Here is a 26,243-nt window from a genome sequence, read left to right as displayed (position 1 = left end):
GGTGGAAGAACTGCTAATAGTGGGATATGACTTAACGAAGTCTTCTAGAAAAATTTGTGAGAAAAAAATCAGGCGAATGTAAAAATAACTAGAAAGTGCAACAACGAGGGAACCAGAACCAACTACTCTCATATGAATATTCGAGATCAATCAGGAGAAGCTCAGTTTCCACAACTTGCAGACTGGTGAAGAAAACTAAGGACCAACGAAATGCCACCCTAGTCAGATCAACACTCAGTGCCAAGGATCTCAACGCCATCCATCGTTCCTTCTAAAAGCAAACTAAAATCTAGCGAGACAACTCCTGACGAAAGAAAACGAAAAAAGAGTAAGCAATGTCAGGAGCCATCAAGTCAGACAACCTCCATAATTTCAAGAAAAGTGCCAAACGACACCCACCTTGCGCCCGCAAGGTCTGAAACCGGATCTTCACTTCAGGGCATGTGGTCATGGCTTCCCAAAGCCCCGACACTACATCGAAAAAGAAAGCCATCCGTGACCCAAGAGCACAGCCCTAAAGAAAATCTTTGATCAATAACTTAACGACAACAAATTAGGATGTCCTCATGGAACACTCGAGGATTCACCACCTAACGGTCCCGGGCGGCATACAGCTGGGAGATTACGACGACATATGCCTTCAGGAGACATGGCTCATACATGTGCCTACCCTGGACAGCTATGAAATCATCTTCGCTCTGGTCAAAAAAGGTATTAATGGTCGCCCTACCTCAGGTCTTTTGACAGCCATTCGTAATGGAAGTGGAATCACACTGACACAGAAGCTCAAAGAAAACCAATCAATGTTGGTAATGAAAGTAAATTGGTCTACGGTGGACGATAAAGGAAAGAAGAACCAAAGGAAGGCAATAATAATCATAAATACCTATTGGAGTCCCACCACAATCGAACCAGCAACATTTCTAGCCATGATAGAGTCTGCAATTGATGCTGGGCAAGCGGACCTTCAGGTCAACCATATTAATCTGTGGCGACCTAAAAGCTAACTACTGAAAAAAAGGCGTTGACTCGAACAACAAGAAAATCCCATCAGAACAGCGGGCCACGCTGTGGATGAAACTGATGAAATCAAGTGATCTGCGCCATCTTGACTCAGTTTTTCCTGACCCAAATCGTATACCTTCATGGGAACGAGAAGAAGTGAAATCTACGTTCGACCACATTTTTGTGTCTCGATCGCTACTTGATTTAATGACAGCATATGAAGTGGTAAGGTCAACTGCTAGCAATCATAATCTTTTGTTAACAACTTGGCCCTCAAATACAACATTTTATGAGAGGATGACGACAACTAGAAACAACCAACCAAGGTACAAGGCTAAAAATGACAGACGTTGCCATAAGAGCCTTGACAACTAACTACAGCAATTTAGCCAGCAGGGACGATACAGTGCTGGCAGATTATACTCCTCTTTTAACAACATAAAGTTCCATATCGGAAAAATATGACACCAAATGTACAAATGAAACCTGTATTTGACAGGTTGGTTACAGATAAAAGGCGTGAACTAAGGAAGATCAAGAGAAACGCAAAAAATGTAGATCCTCTAGTGGTGGTCTCTGTAACTGCAGAAGCTACACGAAGATATAAAGCCTGGTTACAAGTCCACCGTGCCACACTATACCAACAAGACACAGAAAACATCCTAAAGGCCATCACTGGTAACCATACTAGGGACTTTTGGTCCCTACTTCGTTCAACATCATCAAACGTGCCACCTACCATTAGGTAACTTGGTTGGAGGCTGGCTTTTGCCATACTCAGGGGTTGAATTGTACGTCTTTTGAAGGAGCATTAACTCGCTGTCTGCCTGCCTGTTACAACTAAATTTGAATGAATGAAGCAACGAATGCTTGAACTGAGAAAGTAGAAGCTGAAGTTGTCACGGAACCGCTATACGCGAATTACTCCTTTTTGATTGCTAAAACGCACTTAAGGATAGTACAAAAAGTGCAGAAAGCACAAGTCTACCAAGTAAACTGGCACGCTTTTGAAATTTGCTTACCAGCGTGTTGTAAGGCACAGCAGGAACACCCAGTCACTCCTTGCCCTCTGAGACTCTGTGTAACCTCCTGAAATTGCAGCCGCATTGCGGTGCGTAAAGACTCATTGCTGAAGAGCCCACGCTCATTGACTGCTACAGCAGCCACTTCCATTGGCTTGCTAGCACTCAGGGACTACAATCCCCAGAAGCACAAGCGCCCCTCTTAGAGGAACGTCAGGCGCTTCAGGACCAGCGTTTCAGGGTCAAACCGGTCTTGCGCCGGTACTCGCCGTCCACGGCGTACAGTGCACTCCACGCTGCCCGAAAATTTGACGAACGGCACAAGCAGAATAGAAAGTTAACTATGGGGATACTACCCATTGATACAATATGCACCACATTACACAAATCTCAAAATGCAAACTTAGCCAAAGCGGATTGCGACACAATTCTTGACAGAATTAGCCTTGAAAAAAGCCCAACAAAAGAAACACTTGTGACCGAGAGATGGGGCAAAAAATCCAAACAGCCCTCAAATATGATTAAAGTGCGTCTACAATCCACTCCAAACCTAAAACATCGACATCATGTGCACCACTGAGACATGGTTAAAAGAGCCGGTTGGTCCCACATGCGACTCAGCGGGTCCAGAGGGTTGTACCATCTACTACACAAATAGAGAAACAGGACAGGGGGGTGGTGTGGAAGTAATTGCCAAAGACACCATACAACTGTTCACTTCTAAAATACTATGTAATGGCACTGAAATCCTACACCTTAAACACCTCCAAACCAACAATAGTAGCCTAAACATAATTGTAGTCTATAGGCCACCATCCACTATGCCCGAATTCAATGAGCAAATAACCCACCAGTTAAATATGATCAAATGACCAAACACTGCTACCTTATTCTTGGGAGATCTTAACCGCTGGCATGGAGACCCCAAGGATAGAGAAGCCACTAAACTGGAGAAACTCTTGATCGACTACACGGTGATGAATACTGAACAAACCATGGACAATGGACACCTACTGGATTGGGTTGTTACGAACAACCTTATATCCCAAGACTACAAAACTGACCCTTGCATTTGGTCGGACCACTATAGTGTCACCTTCCATATCTCCCCACCCACACAAAAACCTAAACTTCCCAACCTCCCTACCAAAATATCAAAGCCTAACTTTAAAAATATTAGCAAAGAACACCTGAAACAAAGTCTAGATTTTGAAATCGAGTGAAGCAATAAAGACGCATGTGAGATCATCCTGTCCAACCTACTCGACCACCTACAGACACTATTCGACCAAATTGCTTCTCTCACAACTAAAACTGTTAGATCAAAAGGAAAAAAGCAACAGGGTTCACAGAGGAACTCCTAGAACAGAAAAAAACAAGAGGAAAAGGGAGAACGAGTGGCCAAAAAAGCCTACTCCGGAGGACAAAACACTATCACCAACAGTCAGGCTTTCCTCCTGCCCATAGCACAGAAACGGCTATGCTGGATCTTCAGACCAAGATGCTCAACATCACAGATCAGGGGAAAGCTGGTCTCCTCATCCTACTAGACCTGAGCGCAGTTTTCGACCTACTAGATCTTAATCTACTCAAGAGAGCACTAAAGAAAACAGCAAACTGCTCAGACGAAGTGTTAGAATGGATCATGTCCTTCCTCCAAAATAGAACTTCTAGAGTGCACTGGGGTAACCTGTTCTCACTAGAAAAAGAAATCACCTGTGGAGTTCCACAGGGTGCTCAATCTATAAGGTTTCTCTGTACTGTCCTGGACAACATCGATGCATTCTTTAGCAACTACGCTGATGACACTCAGCTGGTAATTGAATTAAGTGGAGACCATCAGAAAGACAACAAGAAACTATCCTTGGTATACAATGCAGTAGAGCAGTGGATGGACACAAATTGGATGCACCTCAATGGCAATAAAACAGAGCTCATGGTTTTTGGCACTAACCTAGCCAGATCAAAGCTCCATCCTTCTTACAACGCCTTCTAAACAAGGTTAAAACACTTGGGATGATGTTAGAAGCATCCATGGGATCAGACGCCCAAACCCAATACTTCAAAAATACCTGCTCATACCATCTTCGCTTTCTAAAAGCCATAAAACCATATCTATCAGAAGAAAATAGCGCAACGATCGCAAGAGCTACCATCTTATCACGCCTAAACTACGGCAATGCACTCATTCTAGGTTCAAACAATGCTATCACAGCTACCAAGTTTAACAAAACAATGCAGTAGTAATCATTAAACAGAAAACCAGAACCGAACAGATCAGCAAAGCGAGGAAAGAACTGCATTGATTAAAAATTGAGGAAAGGGTCCAGTTTAAATCTCTTACTCTGACACACAGATGAATTTTTGGTAAAGGCCCTGCATACCTTAAAACCAAACTCATTCCATACGCGCCTACCAGAAAGCTAAGATCGTCGCCAACAAGGCTTGATTGGAGTGGCCTCATTCAGACAAACGTTGCAGGTAAATCCTTCCCCGTATCAGTGGCTGGCATATGGAACAACCTCCCAGTTCAGCTAAGATTGGAACCAAACTATCAACATTTTCGCAAACTATTGAAAACACACATCTTTAAGTAAAACCTATAATCCAATCCTATCTGCGCTTTTTATTATTTTAAAGTCCTGTGCTATATCTTCTGTCCTTGTGTTCCTGTCTCGGCGCCCCGAAGCTTGCGAGCTACCGGCGCAATACAAATAAATAAATAAATGGAATAGGTGAATCAACATGGGAGAAATACTTCAAGAATCTCTTTCAACTTCCAAAAAAAAAAAAAAAAAAAAAACAGCAAATAGGACAACTGGAGTTCCGATTCGTCATGAATACGGCTGGACAAAGTCGGATATCGCTGACTTAATAAAGAAATTAAAATCTTCCCGTGCCCCAGGCCCTGAGGGCATAAACTTGGATCTGAAACATCATCCTGAAGCCTGGGCGACAATGTTAAGTAAGATCTTCGGCCGTTGTGCGGACTTGAAAACTATCCCTCCTTCATGGAACTCAGCAAATGTCGTTCCGATTTATAAAAAGGGTAACAAGGCAGATCCGGCAATTTATCACCCAATTGCCCTTTTAGACCCGATAGGGAAAGGCTTCGGTTCCCTTCTTCTACAACACTTCACTGCATGGACAAGCAACGCCCCGTCAGGACCATCTTCAAACAAGGTTTATGAAGAATATGGGCACCAACGCCAAAATCCTCATCTTGAGTACCCTAAAAATTAAGGCCCTAGAAGGCAGTCCACGAACATTTGTAGCCTTCATAGATCTCACCCAGGCTTTTGACCGAGTAGATAGATCTAGACTCTGGTCGAAACTCATAGCCTGGAAGTGCCCAAACAAAATATTATAGCCAATAAAAGCCTTGTACACCAACACTACTATGCAAGTTTGCCTAAACCAACAAGGGATCCTTTCGGCGGAGATCACTACAGCGAGGGGTGTGAAACAAGGATGCCCTCTGGTCCCAGCACTTATTTGGGCCTACCTAGGTGACTTCCAGGACTCTAAGACCATACACTCCTTCTCTCCAAAAATCGGTGGAGAAAAGATCAGTCGCTTACTATATGCAGACAACCTGATTCTTTTGGATTATACTCCTATAGGCATTCAGCGCCAAATGAACAACTTACAACAATACATGGCGGATAACAACTTAGACATTAATGATGGGAAAACAAAAAGTATGATAATAGAAGAACAAGTTACTTTCTTACCTGGTAACGTTCTTTCGATGGGATGGTCCGACGACGTATTCCATATCTTTGACAGGTAATGTCCACAGCTGTGCTGCTTCGGAAAATCTTTGGCGTCTGCGTCGAGGACGTCGATGCGCCGTCCCAGAGGACCTCCTCCGACGGCCGACGTCACCCAATGTGATAAGTAGGACGCACGATGCCCATAGCCTCAGTTATAGTTTTTTCCCAGAACATGTGCCACCAGTTTTCTGCCAGTCAGACACACAAGGCCTTGCGGAACGCAAGCTGCAATCGCAAAAGAAATTCTGCAGCGGGGAAGGCAGGGAGGGAGCGATATGAAATACATCGTCGGACCATCCCATCGAATGAACGTTACCAGGTAAGAAAGTAACTTGTTCTTTGAGGGGGATTGAGTCCTCCGACGTATTCCATTTCTATGACAGACTCCCAAAGCAGTACCAAGCAAGGAGGTGGGAAAGAATTTAGTATACAAATTTAGCATGCCCAATCAAATCACGGAATAGAGAACTGCCTTGCCAAAGGCCAGATCTTGACCTCTGATGGAATCGAGGGAGTAGTGACGTACAAAAGTATGTACTGAAGCCCACGTGGCTGCATCACAGATGTGACGAATAGGAACTCCCCTCTGCAGGGCAGTAGATGCAGCCACTCCCCTGGTAGAATGGGCCCGCAAGCCAGCCGGAGGATCCTTATCCGCCAAGCGGTAACACTCAGAGATAGCTAAAATAATCCAACGAGACAAAGTCTGTTTCGTCACAGCTTGTCCCAAACGCTTTCCAGCGTAACCAATGAAAAGTTGATCGTCCACTCTGACCCGGGACATGCGCGAAATATAAAAGCTCAACACTCTCCTGGGATCAAGCCTATGCAGCCTCTCCTCTTCCTTACCAGGATGTGGAGGAGGATAGAACGCCGGAAGAACAACCTTCTGGCTCAAATGAAATTCCGAAACCACCTTCGGGAGAAAAGAAGGACGAACTCTAAGGACAACCCTGTCCTTATGAAACACAGTGAAGGGTGGCTTAACTGAAAGTGCCTGTAACTCACTCACTCTGCGAACGGAAGTAACTGCAACCAAAAACACAGTTTTCAGAGTTAACAGCCTCAAAGGGCAAGAATGTAAAGGCTCAAACGGAGCACCCATAAGAAACTTAAGAACAAGGTTCAAATCCCAACCTGCCACCAGAAAAGGTGACGGAGGGAACACATTAGTGAACCCTTTCAAAAACTGCGAAATTAAAGGAATCTTAAAATAAGAACACTCTTCAGACGAGCGCTTAAATATGGACAGCGCCGCCAGGTAACCTTTAATGGTCCCCACTTGCAAGCCCCTGTGGGCCAAAGAAAGCAAAAAAGACAGAACCATGGGAATGTCACATTCAAAAGGATCCACATTCTGAACTGCAACTAAAAATACAGTTTTAAGGGTTAACAGTCTCAAAGGACAGTAATGTAAAGGCTCAAATGGAGCACCCATTAGGAATTTTAGAACAAGGTTCAAATCCCAACCGGGCACCTGGAAAGGTGACGGTCGAAACACATTAGTGAGCCCTTTCAGAAAGTGAGAAATTAAAGGAATTTTGAAATAGGAACTCTCCTCAGACGAGTGCTTAAATATGGACATTGCCGCCAGGTAACCTTTAATGGTACCCACTTGCAGACCCCTGTGGGATAAAGAAAGCAAAAAAGAGAACAGGAATGTCACATGAAAAAGGATCCACATTCTTAACCCTGCACCAGTCGCAGAACTTTCTCCAACGGCAACGGTACAGAGACTTTGTTGCCGGCCGCCTGGCCGAGAGCAACACCTCCATCATGTCTTCAGGGAGGTCCCAATCCTTATACCTCAACCTTTCAGAAGCCAAGCGTGAAGATTGAGGGATCTGACCTCTGGATGGAGAACCTGACCCCCCCTCCCGTGAGAGCAGATTGTCTCGGTAGAGAAGACGACGTGGAGGGCAGATGGACAAGTCGAGAAGGTCCGGGTACCACGTTCTCCGGGCCCACGCCGGAGCAATGAGGATCATCCAGGAACCGAACCTCCGCAGTACTTGCGGGATGACGGGGACTGGAGGAAACGCGTACAGCAGTGGGAATGACCACTCCACCACGAACGCGTCTCCTAAGGCTACTTTTGGAGGAAATTCCTGCAAGCAAAACCTTTCGCACTTCCGGTTGACACTGGAGGTGAAGAGATCCACTTGAGGGGTCTCCCAAAGGGCAAAGATCTCCAGGAGAATCTCCCGAGCCAGCTCCCACTCATGAGAGATCGTGCTCTGCCTGCTCGTTGTCTCCGGCCAGATGAACAGCCGAGATCGAAACTTCCTGCTGGATGGCCCAGAACTCGAGCTGCATCGCCTCCCTGCACAGCGGAAGTGACCCTGTCCCCCCCTTTTTTGGTGAGGTAGTGCATGGCCACCGTGTTGTCCGTTAGAATCAGGACACTCTTTCCACGCACAGTCGGCAGAAAAGCCTTCAGGGCTAGCCGGACGGCCCTCAGCTCCAACAGATTGATATGGAGTCTGGATTCCGACGGAGACCAACGACCGCTGACTGTCAACTCGTTGGCATGAGCTCCCATCTCGTGAGGGATGCGTCAGTCACGATAGTCACCTCCGGCCAGGGCAGCCAAAATGGGGCCCCCCTTCATCAGATTGCCTTCGACGGCCCACCACAAAAGGTCCTCGGCGACCGAGGGCGGCACCTGAACAGGGTCCGACAGCCTGCCGGAGGACTGAGACCACTGGAGCTTGAGTGCCCACTGCAAAGATCTCACCCGCAGAGGAGCCTCTGGCACCAGAAGAATGCAGGATGCTATGAGGCCGAGCAGTCTCAAGAACTCGGACGCTGGGAGATCCTGGGCAAATTGAAACTTGTACACCACCTGCTGAATGTGAAGAGCCCTCACCTGGGGAGGAAAACACTGCCCCAGGGATGTGTCGAGCACTGCTCCGATGTACTGGAGCCGCTGCATCGGTGTCAAATGGGACTTTTTTAAATTGAGGGAGAAGCCCAGCCTGTGAAGGGAGTGGCAGGTGAACGACAGATGATCCAGGACTTGCTCGGGAGAGCTCCCCCTGATCAACCAATCGTCCAGGTAGGGGTAGACGTGAATCCCCCTTTCCTGAGATGCGCTGCCACCACCACCATGAGCTTGGTGAAAAACCTCGGGGCGGAGGTCAATCCGAACGGCAGGACCCGAAACTGAAAGTGCGAGTCGCCAACCGCGAACCTCAGGTACTTCTTGTGCCTGGGATGAATCGGCACATGGAAGTAAGCATCCTTGAGGTCGAGAGACACCAACCAGTCCTGAAGTTGAAGGGCCTGGAGGACTTGAGAAAGAGTCACCATCTTGAACTTGTCCTTCCTGAGGAGTTTGTTCAAACCGCGCAAGTCCATGATGGGTCTCAATCCCCAGTCTTTCTTCGAAATCAAAAAATAAGGGGAATACCATCCCTTGTTCCTCTCCGCTACAGGCACCAGTTCTAGGGCGCCTTTCTCCAGCAGGGCTTGAATTTCCTGCGCAAGGAGCGGATCCGGACTCTTCAAAGAGAGGTTCCCTGGTGGATTGTCGTGAGGCCTCTGCCGAAAAGGAAGACAGTAGCCGTGGGTTATGATCTCCAGAACCCACACATCCGAAGTAATGGCTTGCCACTCTACAAGATGCTGCGCCAGCCTTCCCCCAACCGGCGAACCATGGGACCTGGCCTCATGACTGAGTGGTAGCGGCTGCGGCGTTGCCTGAGGGCAAAGAGGCAACTGCCCGAGCGGCCTTGGCACCTGGAGTACCTTTGTTTCCACCTCTGGCACTCTTACGATGGCCTCTTTGACTGCTAGCTCCCCTCGCTTTACTGAAGGACGAGTAATAGCGAAAGGAACCTCCCCTCCATTGCTGTCCCCTAGGACGAAAAGGCGGAGGTTGGCGAACTACAGCGCCCTACGACTTCGCTGCAGCTTTGGAGGTCTGCAACCTCTCAAGGCTCTCGTCAGCCTTGCTGCCAAAAAGGTGTTCACCGTCAAAGGGCATGTTGAGGAGCCGGGACTGCACATCAGGAGCGAACCCAGCCTTCCGCAACCACGCAAACCTGCGCATTACGGTGCTCGCAGCCATGGACCGGCTGGCACAATCTGCCATGTCCAAACCCGACTGAACGGCCTCACACATGGCATCCTTGCCATCCTGAACCATAGCAAGGAAACCATCCCGTTCGTCCCCTTCGGGAATATGTTCAGCCGCTAATGCAACACAGTTCCACAGCGTGTGTGTGAAACGAGACAAGGCACATATGGAGTTGGCTGCCTGAAGCGCCATACCCCCTGAAGAAAATACTTTCTTCGCCCAGCCGTCGTCCCTATCCGGAGGTATGGTAGGATACGACGCCTGCTTTGCCGGAGCCATAGCTGCCTGCACCACCAAACTCTCCGGAGTGGGGTGCCTGGACAAGTAGCAGGGGTCGCTACTGGCTGGACGGTATTTTCGCGACAAAGACTTGCCCACTGCCGGGAGACTGTCCGGAGCAGTCCAAGTCGCCGCCACCTTTCTCTGCAGAGCCATATGAAACAGCAAAACCGGGTCAGTGGGGGGACCGAGATCAAGGATGTCCGTGAGATCATCCTGAACAAACTCCCCTGGGGGAGCTGACCAACCCAAGTACTCGGTGACCCGAGACATAAGGCGCCAATATGAAGAATCGGCATGAGTGCCAGGCTCCGGCCTACAATACTCCACCTCCGGAGAGGTGTCCAGTCCACTGGCATCATGCAGTGACTGCCTCAGGTTATCAAACTGGCTATGGGCCGAGATAAGCTCATCTAGAACCGTAACCGGAACCAAGCTGTCATCAGAGCCTTCATCACCCTCTGAAATGTACTCCAGGCGGGAAGAGGAAGACCTCTGGGGACCAAAGCAGTGCCTGACCTTAGCCAGAGCCTTTCTAGGGGCAAATCCCTGTGTCACTGGGCCCCTTCGACACCACTCGCATCGACAGAAAAGGCATCGACGTCGAGCGAATCAGCGTCGACGTCAACTGCAGCGCCCCCAGCATCGACACAGGCCTCGAAGCCGGAGCTCCGAGCGTGTCTCGACGACCTAGGCGCCGACGGCGTCAACGACCCCCTCGGAGGCAGAGCCTCGAGAGAAATCATCGATGACCTCGACGCCACAGGCATCGACGTCTTCTTCGAAGACGGCACAGGATCACACGGTCTCGAGCACGTCGAGGACCGGGACCTGGACCTGGAACGGGCATGGCGAGAACGGCTACCCTTGTCCGAGCGGGACCTCTCCCGTGAGCCGTGCCGACCACCCGAGCCCAAAGGCGTACGAGCGGTGTCTCTCGACCGGTGCCGACTGACCCCACTCGGAGGCGCGGACGGACCGGTACCCTGCGATTCAAGAATCGCTAGCATCTGCTTCCCGAAGGAAGCCCATTCCTCCGGTGTCGCTTACATGGAGGGATAAGCGACCCGCCGACGGGCGGAGTCCTCGGAAGAGGATGGGGAAGGCGACCGATGCCGGAGCTTCCGGGAATGCCTCGAAGAGGCGGAGGAGTGGCGAGACCGACTCCTGGAAGGAGACCCACTGGACTTCGACGATGACGCGGAGAGTCGCCCCTCGAGTCATCCGTCAAAAGCCCCGCAGACCTCGACTTCCGGGGCTTAGACACTCGACCTACCGACAGCTTCTTCTTGCATTCCTGCAAGGCCTTTGCCGTGAGCGACTGGCAGTCGACACAGTCGTCCGTACCGTGGGCCTCCCCGAGGCACCAGAGGCAGGCGTCGTGCGAGTCCGTGACCGACATCTTGGACCCACAGTCCCCGCATTTCTTGAAGCCCGGACGCGGGGTTGAAGACGAAGTAGACATCGCCACGAACAGGTCTTCACAAAAAACCGAACAGGTTCAATGAACCGATAATTGAAAACAGCAAACTCCAACGAGTCGAGGCGTACCGAGATTCACGAAGCGAACACGTTCACGGAAAAAAACGGAACTGAGGCTATGAGCTGTGGACATTACCTGTCATAGATATGGAATATGTCTGAGGACCCAATCCCCTCGAAAAAACTATTACAAAGAAAGAAAAAACCTACCTTCGTTTGGGTGCCGCCATAATAGAAAGAGTATGCGGCTTGAAGTACCTGGGGGTAACCTTAGACAGCACCGGGAAGGAAAAAGCTATGCAAGCGGCACTTTATGACAAAATGAAAAAGCATGCTTCACAGTGAAAAGCAAAAGATATCAAGTTTGGTCTATTTTCGACAATTCCAGTCCGAGAATTCTACAGAAAAAAAGTGATACCGTCCACAACATATGGCGCAGATGCTATGTCAAATCTCCCCTCTGATCTATGGCCAAAGCTGGAAGCTATATTCTGGAGATCGGTGCTAGGGCTTCCGAAAACAACTCCAATTGCATCGATCAGACGAGAACTTCGTCTCGTATCTCTTCAGGCATCGATAAATTGCAACAACCTTATGCTCTATAGGAAATGCAAACTAAAGGACACTTTTGTCTCCTTCCTGTAATATGTTGACCAGATGGAGTGTGAAGAACGTGGCTCTTCTGGCCTCAGTAGAGAGTGGTGAATAGGAACTTATAACCAACCCAGTAAAAGTGCAAGAAAATATCAGAGAACTTGATTGGATAACGACCCCGGAAATAGCTAACAAAAACAAACTGACTACCCATCTTCCGCAGAACACTAAGAAATTGGAAGTTCTCCAAAGTTATATCAACTTATTTCCGAATAGAATGGCGCGCAACTTCTTAATGAGAATCTGTCTGAATCTACTAGAAACAAAAGAGATGCTTGCTATCAGAGGCTTAGCATCGACAAACATCTGCCGCCTCTGTAAGTCATCTACGGCTATATAAACTATCCGTCATCTGCTTCTTTTTTGCCCTGCAACCCGAGACATCCGCCTTAAATACCTACAAGGCACTATATCCAACTTGTCTCTCATGGACGAAGAGACATGCCGCCAGAAACTGATCGGAGGTGCTAGAACTTCATGGCTACTGGAGACGATAAACATAATGCAATACATAGTAAAAGTGATGTTTCTTCCAGCCCTTCCTTCGCTGTAGTCTGTCCTTGCGACATAGTGACTTGATACTTCTGATACTTTGGTTCTTTTGACACAGCAACACAACCTTATCACTTATTGATAATACAAGGGGACAAGAAGTTGATGACTTCCATTAACATCTTTTTGTCTGCATTTTGTAAAAATATTAAGATTATATACAAATAAAATAAAAAATACAATACAATGATGAACTGTGATTTTGCTCCTTGGTAATTCAATATAATTGGTACCCCACTGATTTAACACAGATGAGAGGCAAACCGCCTGCGATAAGACTGGAGGTCATGTGACCTCTCTACTGCCCTCTAACTACAGTCAACTCCCAGGTCAGCCTTGCCTGGGCAGAGGGTGACACCCTTTCGTCATTCTGTCCATGCACTACTCTGCCTTATCACCTGGACTTGCACTACTCTGCCTTACCACCTGGACTTGTACTGCTCTGAGACCAGTGTCCCAATGTAAGTCTTACCCTACTATGACTTTGCCCCTGGGTGACCCAATTGGTAATTCGTATCCTACTGTGATTTAGTTATTGGTTGTCCCAATGTATTTTGTGCACACTTGCAATATTGCTCCTGGGAGTTCTTACTAAGGTTTTTCTGTTTGTGACAATTTAATTCATACTTTATAGCGATTTTGCTTCTGTGTTGCAATGTAAATCATTGCTCTACTGTGATTCTGCGTGTGCTTGCGCGTGTTTGTGTGTGTGCGCACCAATGAAATCCATGCCATGCTGGTAAGCCTCTTGGGGGAGAGGGGAAGGGGGGGGTGTGCGCTCCACAGTATTAACACTCCACTTTCTGATCTAGCTCATGTATCTTGCAAACAATTGCAACAGTCTGGCTAGATTTTCTCTGTGTATGGAAACAAGTGAGATTGTTTTATAATAAGCTGTCTTTGGTTTGATCCTCTGCAGAGGTATCTCACATGTTGCAGGCTTAATTCCTTGTACTATAGCCCATATTTGTCGATGCACTCATTTCATGCCAGCCTTTGGGCTATAGAAAGATCAGCATCCCTGTTTAACCCCTCAACCACACAAAAATTCTTGAGTTAATTCTGCCGCCTTAACACAAAAGAAAAAAGGGAAAGAAACAAAAGAAAATGGTCAGACTTAACGCTGCCGGTAATTCTGCCGAAATCCCCATGACTTCATAAAGTGAGACTAACACGCCATACTACCACTTGTAATACAGCAGTAATTCCACTGGACCAAGTGGCAGTAATGGTAATTCAGTTTGGCGGTATTCTGTCAGATTTAGCACCGGAATAGCGCCAATCTTGTAATGAGGCCCGGTGTGTTGCTTATTATGGGTTTGCAGGGTACTAGTCAATAACGAAGGAGACAAAGCTGAATGAATATTCCAGGTTATAAGACAACCTTTGGACAAATAACTGATGGGGATGTTTAGGTTGGACGAAGGGGCCTCTAGCCGTCACCTACTGCATGAAATCTTGAAATGCCACAGCTGCGCAAAGACAAGCATGGGCTCCCACAACATCTGGGTCAGGATAGGTCTTGGGTTAATTTGCAGAACCACATAGGTACTTAACTGGTGTAATGTGTGTGCAAAAATGAGCTTAAAAACATGGCGCCAGTGTGCAGCCATTTTGGACATTCATTTCCAAAACCGCAATGGAAGTCTACGTTTCTGTGAGCTCAGTCAGCAGACATGGGTTCTGCCAGGGTGGCAATGTGTATATTTGGAAGCAGATGAGCTCATTATGGAGGATAGTTGGCGTATTGTTTGATCAAGGATGCGCCGAGGGAGTTGGAGTTATGCAGATGCAGTTATAAGGGGTGCTGAGATCGAGCGTAAGGGAGAGAAGCTGGATTTTTCCACTCTTTGCTCCCCATGCTTGCTGTCTGTCTTTCGGCCGGGGACCAGTCGGTAACCATGAAGGGGCGGGGATCTGCTCTCCATAAAGAGGAGAGGTATTCCTAATGAAGTCTGAGAATTGGAACCCCGGGTGATGAAGTCTCGCTGAGAGGGAGGTTGCTCTGCTCCAGACCCCGTTAGTATGTGTGATCTCTCTTTGCCTACCTGCCTTGGGACTGGGTAGTATCGTATTAGCTGAGAGGACGTTTTCTTCCTCAACTGAACTCTGATCTACATTACAAACCGTAAATAGGTGACATTTATATAGACACCTCCACATTTTCACACTTCCAAACCAGCATTTTATTCATTACATTAACACATTACACTATCTCTTATTCACATATCCCTTGTTTCTGTGAATTCCAGGTATATGTAATTTTTCTTTTAAAGTTTTTTCTCCATTTGTTTATATTTTGTTCAATACAGCAGTTTAACACAGATCGCTTTTATGGACCTTATTTGAGGTATTCCTTGTGTCCGGACTGCAGACAGAGAAGCAGCAGTACCTTTTAAATTGACTTACTTAGAATGTAAAGATTGAAGGCCACTTTGTGAGACTATCTATTCTACAAATCCATCACTAGGTGACAATCACCCATCACATTGCTATTCCTTTTCTTTATTTCTTTTTACGAATGTCGACTAGCTTGCACACATTGTAGATCAAGTGGATGGTATAACTTTATTTGGGAATCACTGGGCATACATTCCTGAATACCACTGGTGGGGTACAAATTCCAGACAAGCCCCGACGCTTCGAGCCCACCACTGTGGCAATTTATCACAGTAAATAAAGGCTGCTGGTGCTGTCAAAGAAACTAAGACGACAAAAAGTAGTTTTCGTGTGATCTGCTCCACTCATTTTTGTTTACAGAATTTGCAACTGGCTAACCACTTTCATAAGTAATCAGAAGCTGGAAGAGTAGAGAAGAAATTCAGGAGACTTTGAAAGATTTGAGGAAGAAGTGGAATGGGCAGACTGAAATGGACATAAGAAAAGGAAATGGAAACACTGATCTGGCATGGACATGTCCGACTACATTTTTCTGTCCGACTTGTAGAGCGGATATTAAATCAATGAATGCAATCAAAATAACTGGGGGGAAAGAACTCTACAAACAAAATGGCTGCCTCTCATGTTTAAGCATCAAAGCCATTAAACCGGAGCTCAATTTTCATTTAAGCACCAAGAATTTTCCAGTTTCCAAAAGGTGGGTGATTATTGGGATATTGGCTTCTGTGGTAATGACCAATCCATGCAGAGATAATAGCATTATAGCTATACGTTTATGGGGATCCTGCAACAGAAAGACAGACAGACTTACCCAAACTTGAGGCAGCCAATGGCAAGTCATTGACAACATACAATATATCTGGCTTGCAGAACTTTTTCTAGACAACCAACAGACAAAATAAGAAGAACTTGTCAAACAAACGTTTCCAACTTATTGGTAAACATTTTGTATTTTAAAAATGTAAACATTTTTAAAATTCAATTAAATTCCAACCTGAGAAGTCAGATTTAAACAACTGCCAAGGATTACCTGATATGTATGGAGGATTTCGAGAAACGAGCGGTAGATTTCTGGCCGGTCAAGGAATCTGGTTTTAATTTTATTGACGTAACTTATTGCATTGTTAAATTCAACTGAATCCGCCTCCGGTAGGCTTGGTGTTTTCTCCTCTTTGATGGACTGCTGTGGCCGTGCCTCTGTTGAACCCTCACTGAGGTGGTGGTTATGAGAGTTCTCTGGGAAGCTTGGTCTCACTGTTCCACCAAGAGGCGAAGAGCTCGGAAGTGGATCAGAAGGTGCCTGTTTGCAAAAGGAGCAGAAGTCAACCAACAGCTGTTTACGGACATGTTCCAACTTCTTTAAACAACTGCAATGCTACCAATGCAAAACACTGCCAAGGCCCAAATCCATATTTACTGTTCTTGCAGCGTCCCACAAGACTCTCCCGCCTTTGCCCTCTCGGTTCTGTAGAATTGTACACTAAGTCAATTACCCCATTTTACAAAAACTAAATAAATGTACCTCTTATAACTAAAATGATGTTTAGAGGACCTTCCGAATACCTTTGATGATGAGGGAGGGTGTGTGGGGTGTGTGGTGTGTGGTGTGTGGTGTGTGGTGTGTGGTGTGTGGTGTGTGGTGTGTGTGTGTGTGTGTGTTTCACCAAGTGTTAAACATGGCATAGCAGTCTGGCATCACTCTTAGGAGCGGACTGGGATAAAGTGAAAGTCTCCCCTCCCCTCTTTCAGTCAGCATCTCAGTCCCTCTCCAAATAAAAGATTGTCCAAGCAATGAACATTGATATAGTATATAAACAGTTTGTGCATTGAAGATAAGAAATCTGTATAAGTAAGTTGTAAAACACAAGTAACTTTCAATTGCAGGGACAAAATTGGCCGTACTAAATTGGATATCTGTGACAAGCAATGTTCCCACTAAGCCATGCACATGTGTGCTTGCATCTGGGTGCCGCTCAAATGTTCTTTTGCAGCACACACAGACAACTGTCACTTATTCAAAAAGATTTAATAAGGTAAAAGCCACAACAATTACCTGACCTGTGTTATCCCGTAAAATAAACTAATCTTGATATTCTGGGTAGCTAATAAGCATGACCTAAAAACCCCAACAACAGAATCCAGCCACAAGAGGTTAAAATCCAATATGAAAAGGTGGCTCCATGAATAGAAGAATCTAACCAAGACATGCCTGGACACATTAACCAAATAATGTTCCCTCCCCAACCAAGACTCAGATACTTGACTCTACCAGGCCTTTATCTTATGACTCAAACCTCTGCCCCCAGAACACATTTAGATATCAACAGAGACTTACTCGATTGGCTATACGAAAGGTTACCAGACTTACCTACATCCACTTGTTTTATATATGTTGTAATATGAATAACGTTCAAGCGCCAGAATTTCTGTTTATGATGCCTTACCAAAAACGTCACCCACACTATGTAACCCAGCTATCAGCTAAATATTGGATACTGATTGTCAATAAGCAGGCTGCTTGGTTTAGCCTCGTCTGATGCTTCCTCTTTGTACATTTGTCACGCAAGTGCTTTGCAGCGGTCCCCTTACAAGTTAACACATTATGAAAAATATATATTTGCAGTTTAAGGATTTAGAGTAGACAAATGTCATGCTCAGCATCTCCTACTTTACCAGTGCTAACATTACAAAGTGGAGACCAACATTGCAATATAATGTACTTGCCCTGCAAGGGATAATGGATATTGACTGTGCCTGGCATTACTCCTCTATAATATTAGGGCAATGGATATTCAGATAGTAGAATGCTTTCCTTTTCACACAATCTGCATCCTTTCCAAGTTTTCAGAGTTTGATTGGGCATAGTCCTTAAAGTATATGGTAACTCGCTGCTATACAAAAATTGCTTCACTGAGCCCCTGTATAATAGTACAGGGTTGTAGGGGTGGGGTATCTTGTAAGAAATGCACTGCAAAATAATTGTGTACATGCAGATTCAGGATATTGTCTTAAAATGCACATATCACGAGGCATTACATATATTTTGCTTGCAAAGTATTGTTGGTATGCAAATATCCCAATGAGTGTTTACTGCTACAATCCTATCACTTTTTACAATGCTCTGTTAACTAGTATCAGGATAATCCAGGAACCGGGTTACAGGTGGAAGGGCAAAGGAGAACACTCCTTGGTCAGGAAAAAATCGCCAAAGTTCAAAAACCAAGCCAAACGTTTCGGCAGTAGAGGGAAGGAAATGTGCTCGTTTTCTAAAGGGTAGGAAACAACACCTGTTTGTATCTATGCTCCGCTGCCGAGGGCCTTTCTATATAATCATTTTGCCTTAATTTATTTACTCAAGCATCCTGCTACAACTCATTTAAGTGATAACAATGAATTACAGAAGAGGAGTCCCTGGTTACAGAAGAAGGCACTCAATCTATTGTACCGCTAAGCATTGCTGCCATTAACTTAAAAGGCATATATATGTGATTTTCTTCAATGAGGCTCCATAAGAAACCTCAGTAAGGCTTGTCTTGAATTGCGTCTAGGCTGTGGTAAGGTAGGGAGGGCATAACTATAGGTTCTATTATGAGCACTGTCATTTAACTTCCTATGTCACGGTTGCAAGAAGAGCTCCAATTATGCTCCCTACTTGGATTCAAATGATTTTTCAGGGAGTAAAAAAGTAATAAGGATATTTTATGCTTATTAAAAAATATTATTTCCTCTTGCAATGCCTCTTGACATCGGGCAGCATTCTTATTAGAGTACTTTCCTATGCCACTTTTCTTCTGGCAACTAACTTGAAAAAATATCAGTGAAGCTTTGTGGGTAGGTGCGGGAGGGCGGGGTTAGGCTCCCATGTTTTTCATTGTTTCCCCATTTGTTTTGGGCACATTTGCCTGTTTTTTATGGAGTAAACATGGATGGTGTATATTCCTCTTAACTATAAGGATGTATTTGAGTAAGTGCTATCACAGGACAACGTAATGTGGATTGTAAGCAGAGGCCCAGGAACTTTAACCATAAAATACTCAGGTGCAGTTATTCTGATGCAATTATTATTACACATTACATATCCTTACACAAACTATGACTGCTCTCCTGGCCCTTGAATTACTTCATTAAAGTGGCACATCAACTAATATTGGCATGCTTTCTGCCACATTGCTTTTAGTTGCCATTATTCAATCTGTAAATATTGTATTCGGTCTAAGTTTTTTGATAGCCACATCAGTTATGACAAGTGATATTTGTTTTTTGTACTACACAGGAGTGTGTTTTTCCAGTGGCATAAAACACATTTTTCTCTGCACAGGAGTACTTTTGCTAGGTACTGTGGCAATTCTTGGACTAGTGGTCTTCATAATAACATGTAAAATATTTGTTTTGCCTATGTGTTTGGAAAAAGTGTTGTAAAATGCAACTTTTACATAGATTTATAAAGAATTGCAGTGAATGGAAAGCAGAAATTCCTTTTACAAACTCTATTCAGAAACAGTAGCTCACTAAATACTCATGCTCACAAAGTGGCTTACCTAATTAGTCAGTTGCGCCCCATGAAAAATAATGTGCGCACGACAGCCAAACAGTTCCACACACAGAAAAATAATTAGCGGGAACATTGGCGACAAGGTACAGTAATCCAGTGCCAGCCCTAGCCCAGAGAGGGGCAGTGGCAGCTGCCCCCCCCACCACAAAGTGCCAAATTATTTTTGAGTAGTACGAGTTTGCTTCACCCCATACCTGAGTACATGTGCTGGCCAAGTCTTTCTCTCTTTCAGCATTTCAATAAAGCCGGAAGACTAACAAAAAGGAAATCAGCGTACCTCGCAAAAACATCTGAGAGATGGGCCAGACTCCACCCTTACTCGGACGGAAGCAGCCATTGTTGTTATGCAGTGGCACTGCATTGAAGAAGGGACAGGGCTTAATGCCGTATTTGAAAGCTTTGTTGTATGGAACACATGCCGGGTGGGGAAGACTGTGCCAAATTGGCCACAGAAAGCAGGCCAATCAGTAGACAGGAAAGTGGGTTAAAGGAGACCCGATTAAGCAGGAAGTTTTGGGTTGTTCGGCTGAGGTTAGAGGAAGTGAAAGTCCAAGAAACCAGCCGGTGGAGGGACAATGGATTGTACTGTGAAGGCAATCTTTGGAGCAGGTGAGGCATTAGTTCGGGAGTGCAAGTGGTATTCTTATAGACAAGCTATCTTAATGAAGAAGCAAAAAAAAGTGAACACTATTTTCATTTCAAAATATTCAACCGTTGATCTGTATTAATCTGCCCAGATAACAATTCTACATGGACCAATTCAACATCAACAAAGATGTTCTCATCGAAATGAGTATGCAGTGATTTTCCAAAGAATCTGATAAGATGGAAAGTTTGGATTGAGAGTCATATCTTAAAAAATTATGTATGTAACCAGAGTTGGTCATGAAAACCTTGCACTGGCCCGAGTGGTCATGCACTACCCACATTTTACACCAATTGGAGAGCTTTAAAAAAAATAAATATAATACTATGTGGTCAAACACATTTTGGTTGTTGCAACAGACCGAAGAGAGGTCAGTTTGATCATTTTGATTTTTTTTATTGAATACATGGGTGTATAAAAACTGTTCCCCTGATTGTAAGAGAGAGATTGTGTCCCAACTACCAGGAGAAGGGAGCCATTCTCCCAGTAACGTGGACTGGGAGGAAGATCCAACAAGCATGGTGACAGGAGTTATACCCCCATGCTAATGTGAGACCGAGACCAAACGCCAGGGCATGGAAGGCATGTCATTCCGCCAGAGTTTTTGAGACTGAACGCCAGGAGAAGGGAGGTATTCTCCTGGCCCACCAAGGAGACAGCAGGCATTCTCCTAGGATCAGCACAGTACTGCTTTATTTATAAATTTATAGTGTAAGAACCAGAGGTAGGGTTTTCTTGACACAAGCCGGTGGACACTAAAAGACATCCTGACGGACCTTTAGTTGAGGCAGGGAAACCCCTCTTAAAAATAGGGAAAGGATTTCTCTTGCTTTATTTTACTAGTAAAAGTCTATAGCCCCAAATATGCCACATTTGTTTCAGAGTCTCTGGGACAAAAGTGAAGATACCCAAACAGCTGGAGAATCTGGAGGATTCTTCAGGCCCAACAGCTTACTTGTAACACAAAAGTGGAGAAAGCCAATTCCTGCTCTAAAGAAAATATTTCTATCTTGAAAGAGCTGGAGGGCAACAAGAATAATAAAATCACCATTGAGAAGAGTAACTCTTGGTGTCAAGAGATTGAAAATGCAATGGACAAACTTTTGTCACATCAGTTTAACATCAAGAAGAGAATCACGGTATGGATGCATGGCTTCCACTGTAGGCCCTGTTGCTGCTACATCACTAGGAGATTCCCCTGGATTCATTTTAAAGTTAGTGTCAGAATCCGAATCATCAAAGGCATGAATCCTACATCCAGCAGGGGTAATATATGCCCGGGATATATTGTAAAGGATGCCTAGATGTCCTACTTCCTCTAATTTGAATTTTTAAATACATTTCTTTTTATTTGCTTTGGCTGAATAACTTTCAACCTTTCAAAAGAATACAATTATAACAATTACAGATATAGGCATAATACGAGTAATACAAAGTTACAAAATAACACAATTTACACATATTTAAAAGTCAAGAAGATTATGCAATTTAAAAAGAATTCATGTGAAGGATAAATTGGTTCAGTTTACACAAGTATAGGAATACATTTGCCAGAGACAATACTTAATTGTGCAACGTATAGGGAATCTATGATTTTTTTATTTTTATATAGGTTAATCTCCAACGAATTTCGATGTGAGTCAGTTAAACAAAGATTCCAAAAATTGTAAAACTGCTATTTTGACTGCTATTCTGGTTGATGAAAAAATGTAACACCATAATTCGCTCGTTGACAAAAGGTTAAGTACGTTTTAAGCAGATCTTTAAAATATAGCTCATGGTTCGAGACTAGAGTGGGACATTCAACCAGCAAATGATGTAGGGTTTCACTTTGAGCAATGTCATTACAAAATCGACATGAGTTTTGTTCTTTGGGGATAATTCCACGCCTGGCTAATATGTCATTAGTCGGTCAAAGATTCAATCTGAATTGTAGAAAGTTTGAAATGATGTGAAGGGCATTTACTCAAATAATCAGCCATAGTGCACACATTTTTATGTCCAAATAGTAAATTAAAATCTGCGTAGGCGTTACATTTAGCTTGAGTACATATCCAGTCATGCTGGTATAATTTAGTTTTTGCTCTCTCAGGATTTTGTATTAGAAGCTCAATTGAGAGATCTGCATCAACCAAAGCATCAAGGATGAATGCCTGCCATTATCTCGGAAATACATGTGGAGAAGTCATTATATATGCAGCCAATATACATAAGATGTTATTTGCATTTTTTCCCATAAGATTTCCTGAGCAGGCAGCACATTTTCCATAAGTAGTGAATATACGAGAAGGCTCCCAATTCAAATTGTATTAGGACAATGGGGCTACATTTTGGTAGATTCAAAACTTTCCACCAAAAGCTAGCTTCTAATTTGTCCCAGGAGGACTGCTCTCTTGGTGCCTTTGTTTCTGAGCCATATGTTATAAGGGCCACGACTTTTTGTTGATAAGTCATTGTGTGACTACAAGTAAATGTGCCATATTTGTATAAGATTTTTGCCTGTGGTAAAACAGTTGTTAATTTGGACTCTAGGCTCAATTGATATAACTTGTCATGTAGTTGATTATGAACAGTTACACCTAAATACTTGTACTGCTCAACTACTAAGAGTTTAGTCAGTATATAGTCTTACAGTAGCCATGTGAACGAGCTGGATTTCCGTGTGATTGGTTTCCAACATACTAAGATTTGGATTTTTTCTAGGTTTGCACACTTTGTGTCACAAGGTCGATACAGCTGTAACAGATCATAATATTCCATGATTTGGCTCTTCGATTGAAAAGAGGACTTCCGAAAAGGTGTGCTCAAGGATTGATTGAAGTCATCCAGTAGTTTCTATGACCAACAAAATTTATTGTGACGGTTGTTGAAAGTAAATGTTCCATGAAGAGTATCACGGATGATATTTTACTGATCCTGTAGTAAACCATTTGAATGTTAGCATTTCGTGGTCGCTTTGGTAAGAAGAGATTATTTGGAACTAAGGAAAGAGCAAATAAAGATGTATGAACATATGTACAGTCAATAACGGCACTAGCAGAATCTCTTTTCCAGGTTTTTTGAGGAGGGATGTCAAAGGGTAATACGCCTGTCAGCATAATTAGATTTCTTGCTTTAGTAAAGTGGTTCCATTGTACTATTCTTAACTTACATTGGACTGTCTTGGCATCCAAGCAGTGAAGATTTTGATCGCCTGTTAATATAATGTGAGAGATGTTAGGTGCTACATAGATCATATCCATTAGCCCATTAATGACTCTAAAAAATGAATATGTATATATTCCAGTATATATTGAGAACTGCATAGATGGTAGCTTGAATTTTAATTTTTACTAATTGCATGAATGCATTCGGGGTTGACCAAGAGTCTATTTGAATGTCTGAACTAATCTTTGTTCCAATCATTAGCCCGGACGTGGGTCTGCCTTGGTGCCCTGTTTGGATAGAAGCAATTGAATGTCTGTTATCCCATGAGGGGGATGTAGTCAGCCAGGTTTCTTGAAAGATAGCTACGTCAAAATGTTCAAGTCGGTTTTCGTAATTATTTATCAAATGACTAAAACAATGTGTGTTCCAGCTTGAAAGAGCGATGGTTTTGGGAGCGGAGATTGGTTCTAGTTACATTCTGTTAATGCAGCATGAACAGATGGGTTAATTGTTACTGTGTTCTGATTTGTCAGTGTGATATTGTGGTTAATAGCCAGGCGTGAGGTATTTGTAAGTTGTCAAGTACGGCACTTTTTTCTAAAAAGAGTTCAAAGCCCAACTTAAAGAGTTTGTTTATGGCCAGCCACATGGCATTTAGTACCCTTCTCGATTGATCCATAGTCTGGCTATACCAAAGTCATGTTCGTAGATGAACTCTATTTGGTCGATATCAACCGAACTAACAACCTCGAGCGAGGGTATTTCAGAGAGTGCCATCATGCACCTTCGATTCATATCATATCTAGGAAATGGAGGCATTCTGCACCAGATGTTCAGGGAGTATAATGCATGTCTCATTTTTCCCCCTGAACTGGTTCATGTAAGATAGTTGTATTGGTTTGTAATGTTGACACCTTTGAATTTGTCGTTCGCCCATTAATGACCAACTGGCCTTGTGACAGATGGTGTGAAGAATGTACAAATTGAGTGGTGGGAAGTCGCTCACCCATTTTTTCTCCAACGATCGTATGAGATAGAATGGTTGTTAGATTTTGAGTGGCCAAGTAATGGTCAATAATGGTTCGGATTTCCTCTGCTCTCTTGGGATTAACACAGCTAAAGGCTGTGGCCGGTTGATTGGGGTGAGGAACCGTAGGGCCAATGGGTGTCATATTGCCATTTGATGGAATGGGCACCTCAGATGCTTTGATTTGTTGGACCAACTGTAAGCCATCAGATTTTGCCTCTTTTGTAATGTTTGAAGCAACAGATTGTGGTTGCTCCTTATGAAAATTTGGTACGAGAAGAAGAGGTTGAAGCTTCTGAGATGCCATGTAAGCAACAACTGCTTTTCTAATTTCACGTCAATGTTGATCAAGATTTTGGGCATCTATGGTAGGAGCGGTTAGTTGAGTCTCAGAGGTTTTGAGCTGAACATGTAGATTGGGTAGTTTCTTATTCTCAGATTCCTGTAGATTACCAGCTGCCACAATAGGTGCATCAAGTGAGGCGTAGGGTGAACAGTTTGCAATGTTTTCTTGTTGCTTCAGTTTTTTCATCTTGAGTTATTTGCGAATACTTTTTGATGACTGCCTCGGAGGCAACTGTAGTATTTGTTTTCTTACTGTTGATATTTAAAGAAATGTTTTGTTGCCGAGTGTGTCTGTAGAAATGCATGCGTTAGTTGTTTAGTTGTTTGGTGTTGCAACCACTCGGACGAGACCCCCTTGCAGCTTCAGGAACAACAATTATTTTTTGTATGAGCGGAATCAACATCGGACATTTGTCTGACTCACGAAGGATTCCAACTATGGGGTAGGATGTTTGACAGTTTCCATGAGACATGCACTTGTTTTGTTCGAAGAGAGTGGCAGTATTGCAAACTGCTGGAATGGCCCTTGTGTTAAGGCGACGGGACAGGTCAAAGGCTTTTTGCCATTCTCTGATCTCAGATATTTGTTCGCCTTGAATAGTTATTTTGGCGTCAAGGGAGTCTAAACATTTTGATAATTGACAAAGCTGTATTCATGGCATTAAGCGTGATTTTGATCAGCTTGTTCGGTGCAGCTGGTGCCGAATCAATTATATCAGATGGTATAGAGATATTAGGTTTACGTGGGGTAGGAGCAGAATATGAAATGGCTAAGATCGATTCCTCTCGACTTATATTAGGAAACAAGTCCGGTGAGGCAGAAAGATTTTGGGACTCGTCATGTGGCAAAAAACAGGAGCCATTTATTTCTAGATCGATCACTACAGAATCTGCTAAATCATTGGGAGTATGCAGAAAAGAGGTTACAGATTTCAGTCCGTTAGTAGTTTTTGCAGTCAAGTCAGGCTGAGATTATGAAAGGGATCTCTTTTGTGACATTTTCGCGAGAAAATCCGGATGTCAACGTTCTTGGCCGATTTAGGAGCGTCAGCTGCTGAAGTATGTGGCACATGCAAAGAGGAAGCCGGGTGTGAGGAGTTTATGGCCCAGCTTCGAGGCGTGCTGTCAGAGAGCTTACGTTTGCTATTTCTCTGTTAGTTTTGAGGTGGAGACGGCATGTCAGATTTCAGAGTATATTGCCCACGTCGCATTGCATGCGAGACGGTTCGTTAAATGTATGGCAGAAGTTACCCATGGTGAGAAAAGGCTGCTACC

At 44.4% G+C, this 26,243-nt stretch overlaps 1 protein-coding gene across 2 annotated transcripts in view; it reads right to left on the bottom strand.

The window, feature by feature from the left end:
* Positions 1 to 26,243, bottom strand: part of SIN3B (SIN3 transcription regulator family member B) — a 1,409,802-nt gene that overhangs the window by 1,180,784 nt on the left and 202,775 nt on the right. For both annotated transcript variants that reach the window (XM_069649207.1, XM_069649206.1), the window contains one exon: positions 16,282 to 16,551. In XM_069649207.1, coding sequence (XP_069505308.1) covers positions 16,282 to 16,551 — 270 coding nt within the window. The remainder of the gene's footprint in view (positions 1 to 16,281; positions 16,552 to 26,243) is intronic.

The sequence above is a fragment of the Ambystoma mexicanum genome, chromosome 1p, assembly GCF_040938575.1.
Source record: "Ambystoma mexicanum isolate Mex_15411 chromosome 1p, UKY_AmexF1_1, whole genome shotgun sequence".
Taxonomy (NCBI): Eukaryota; Metazoa; Chordata; class Amphibia; order Caudata; family Ambystomatidae; genus Ambystoma; species Ambystoma mexicanum.
The sequence above is the reverse complement of the archived record's forward strand: the minus strand, read 5'-3'. Positions and strand labels throughout refer to the sequence as shown.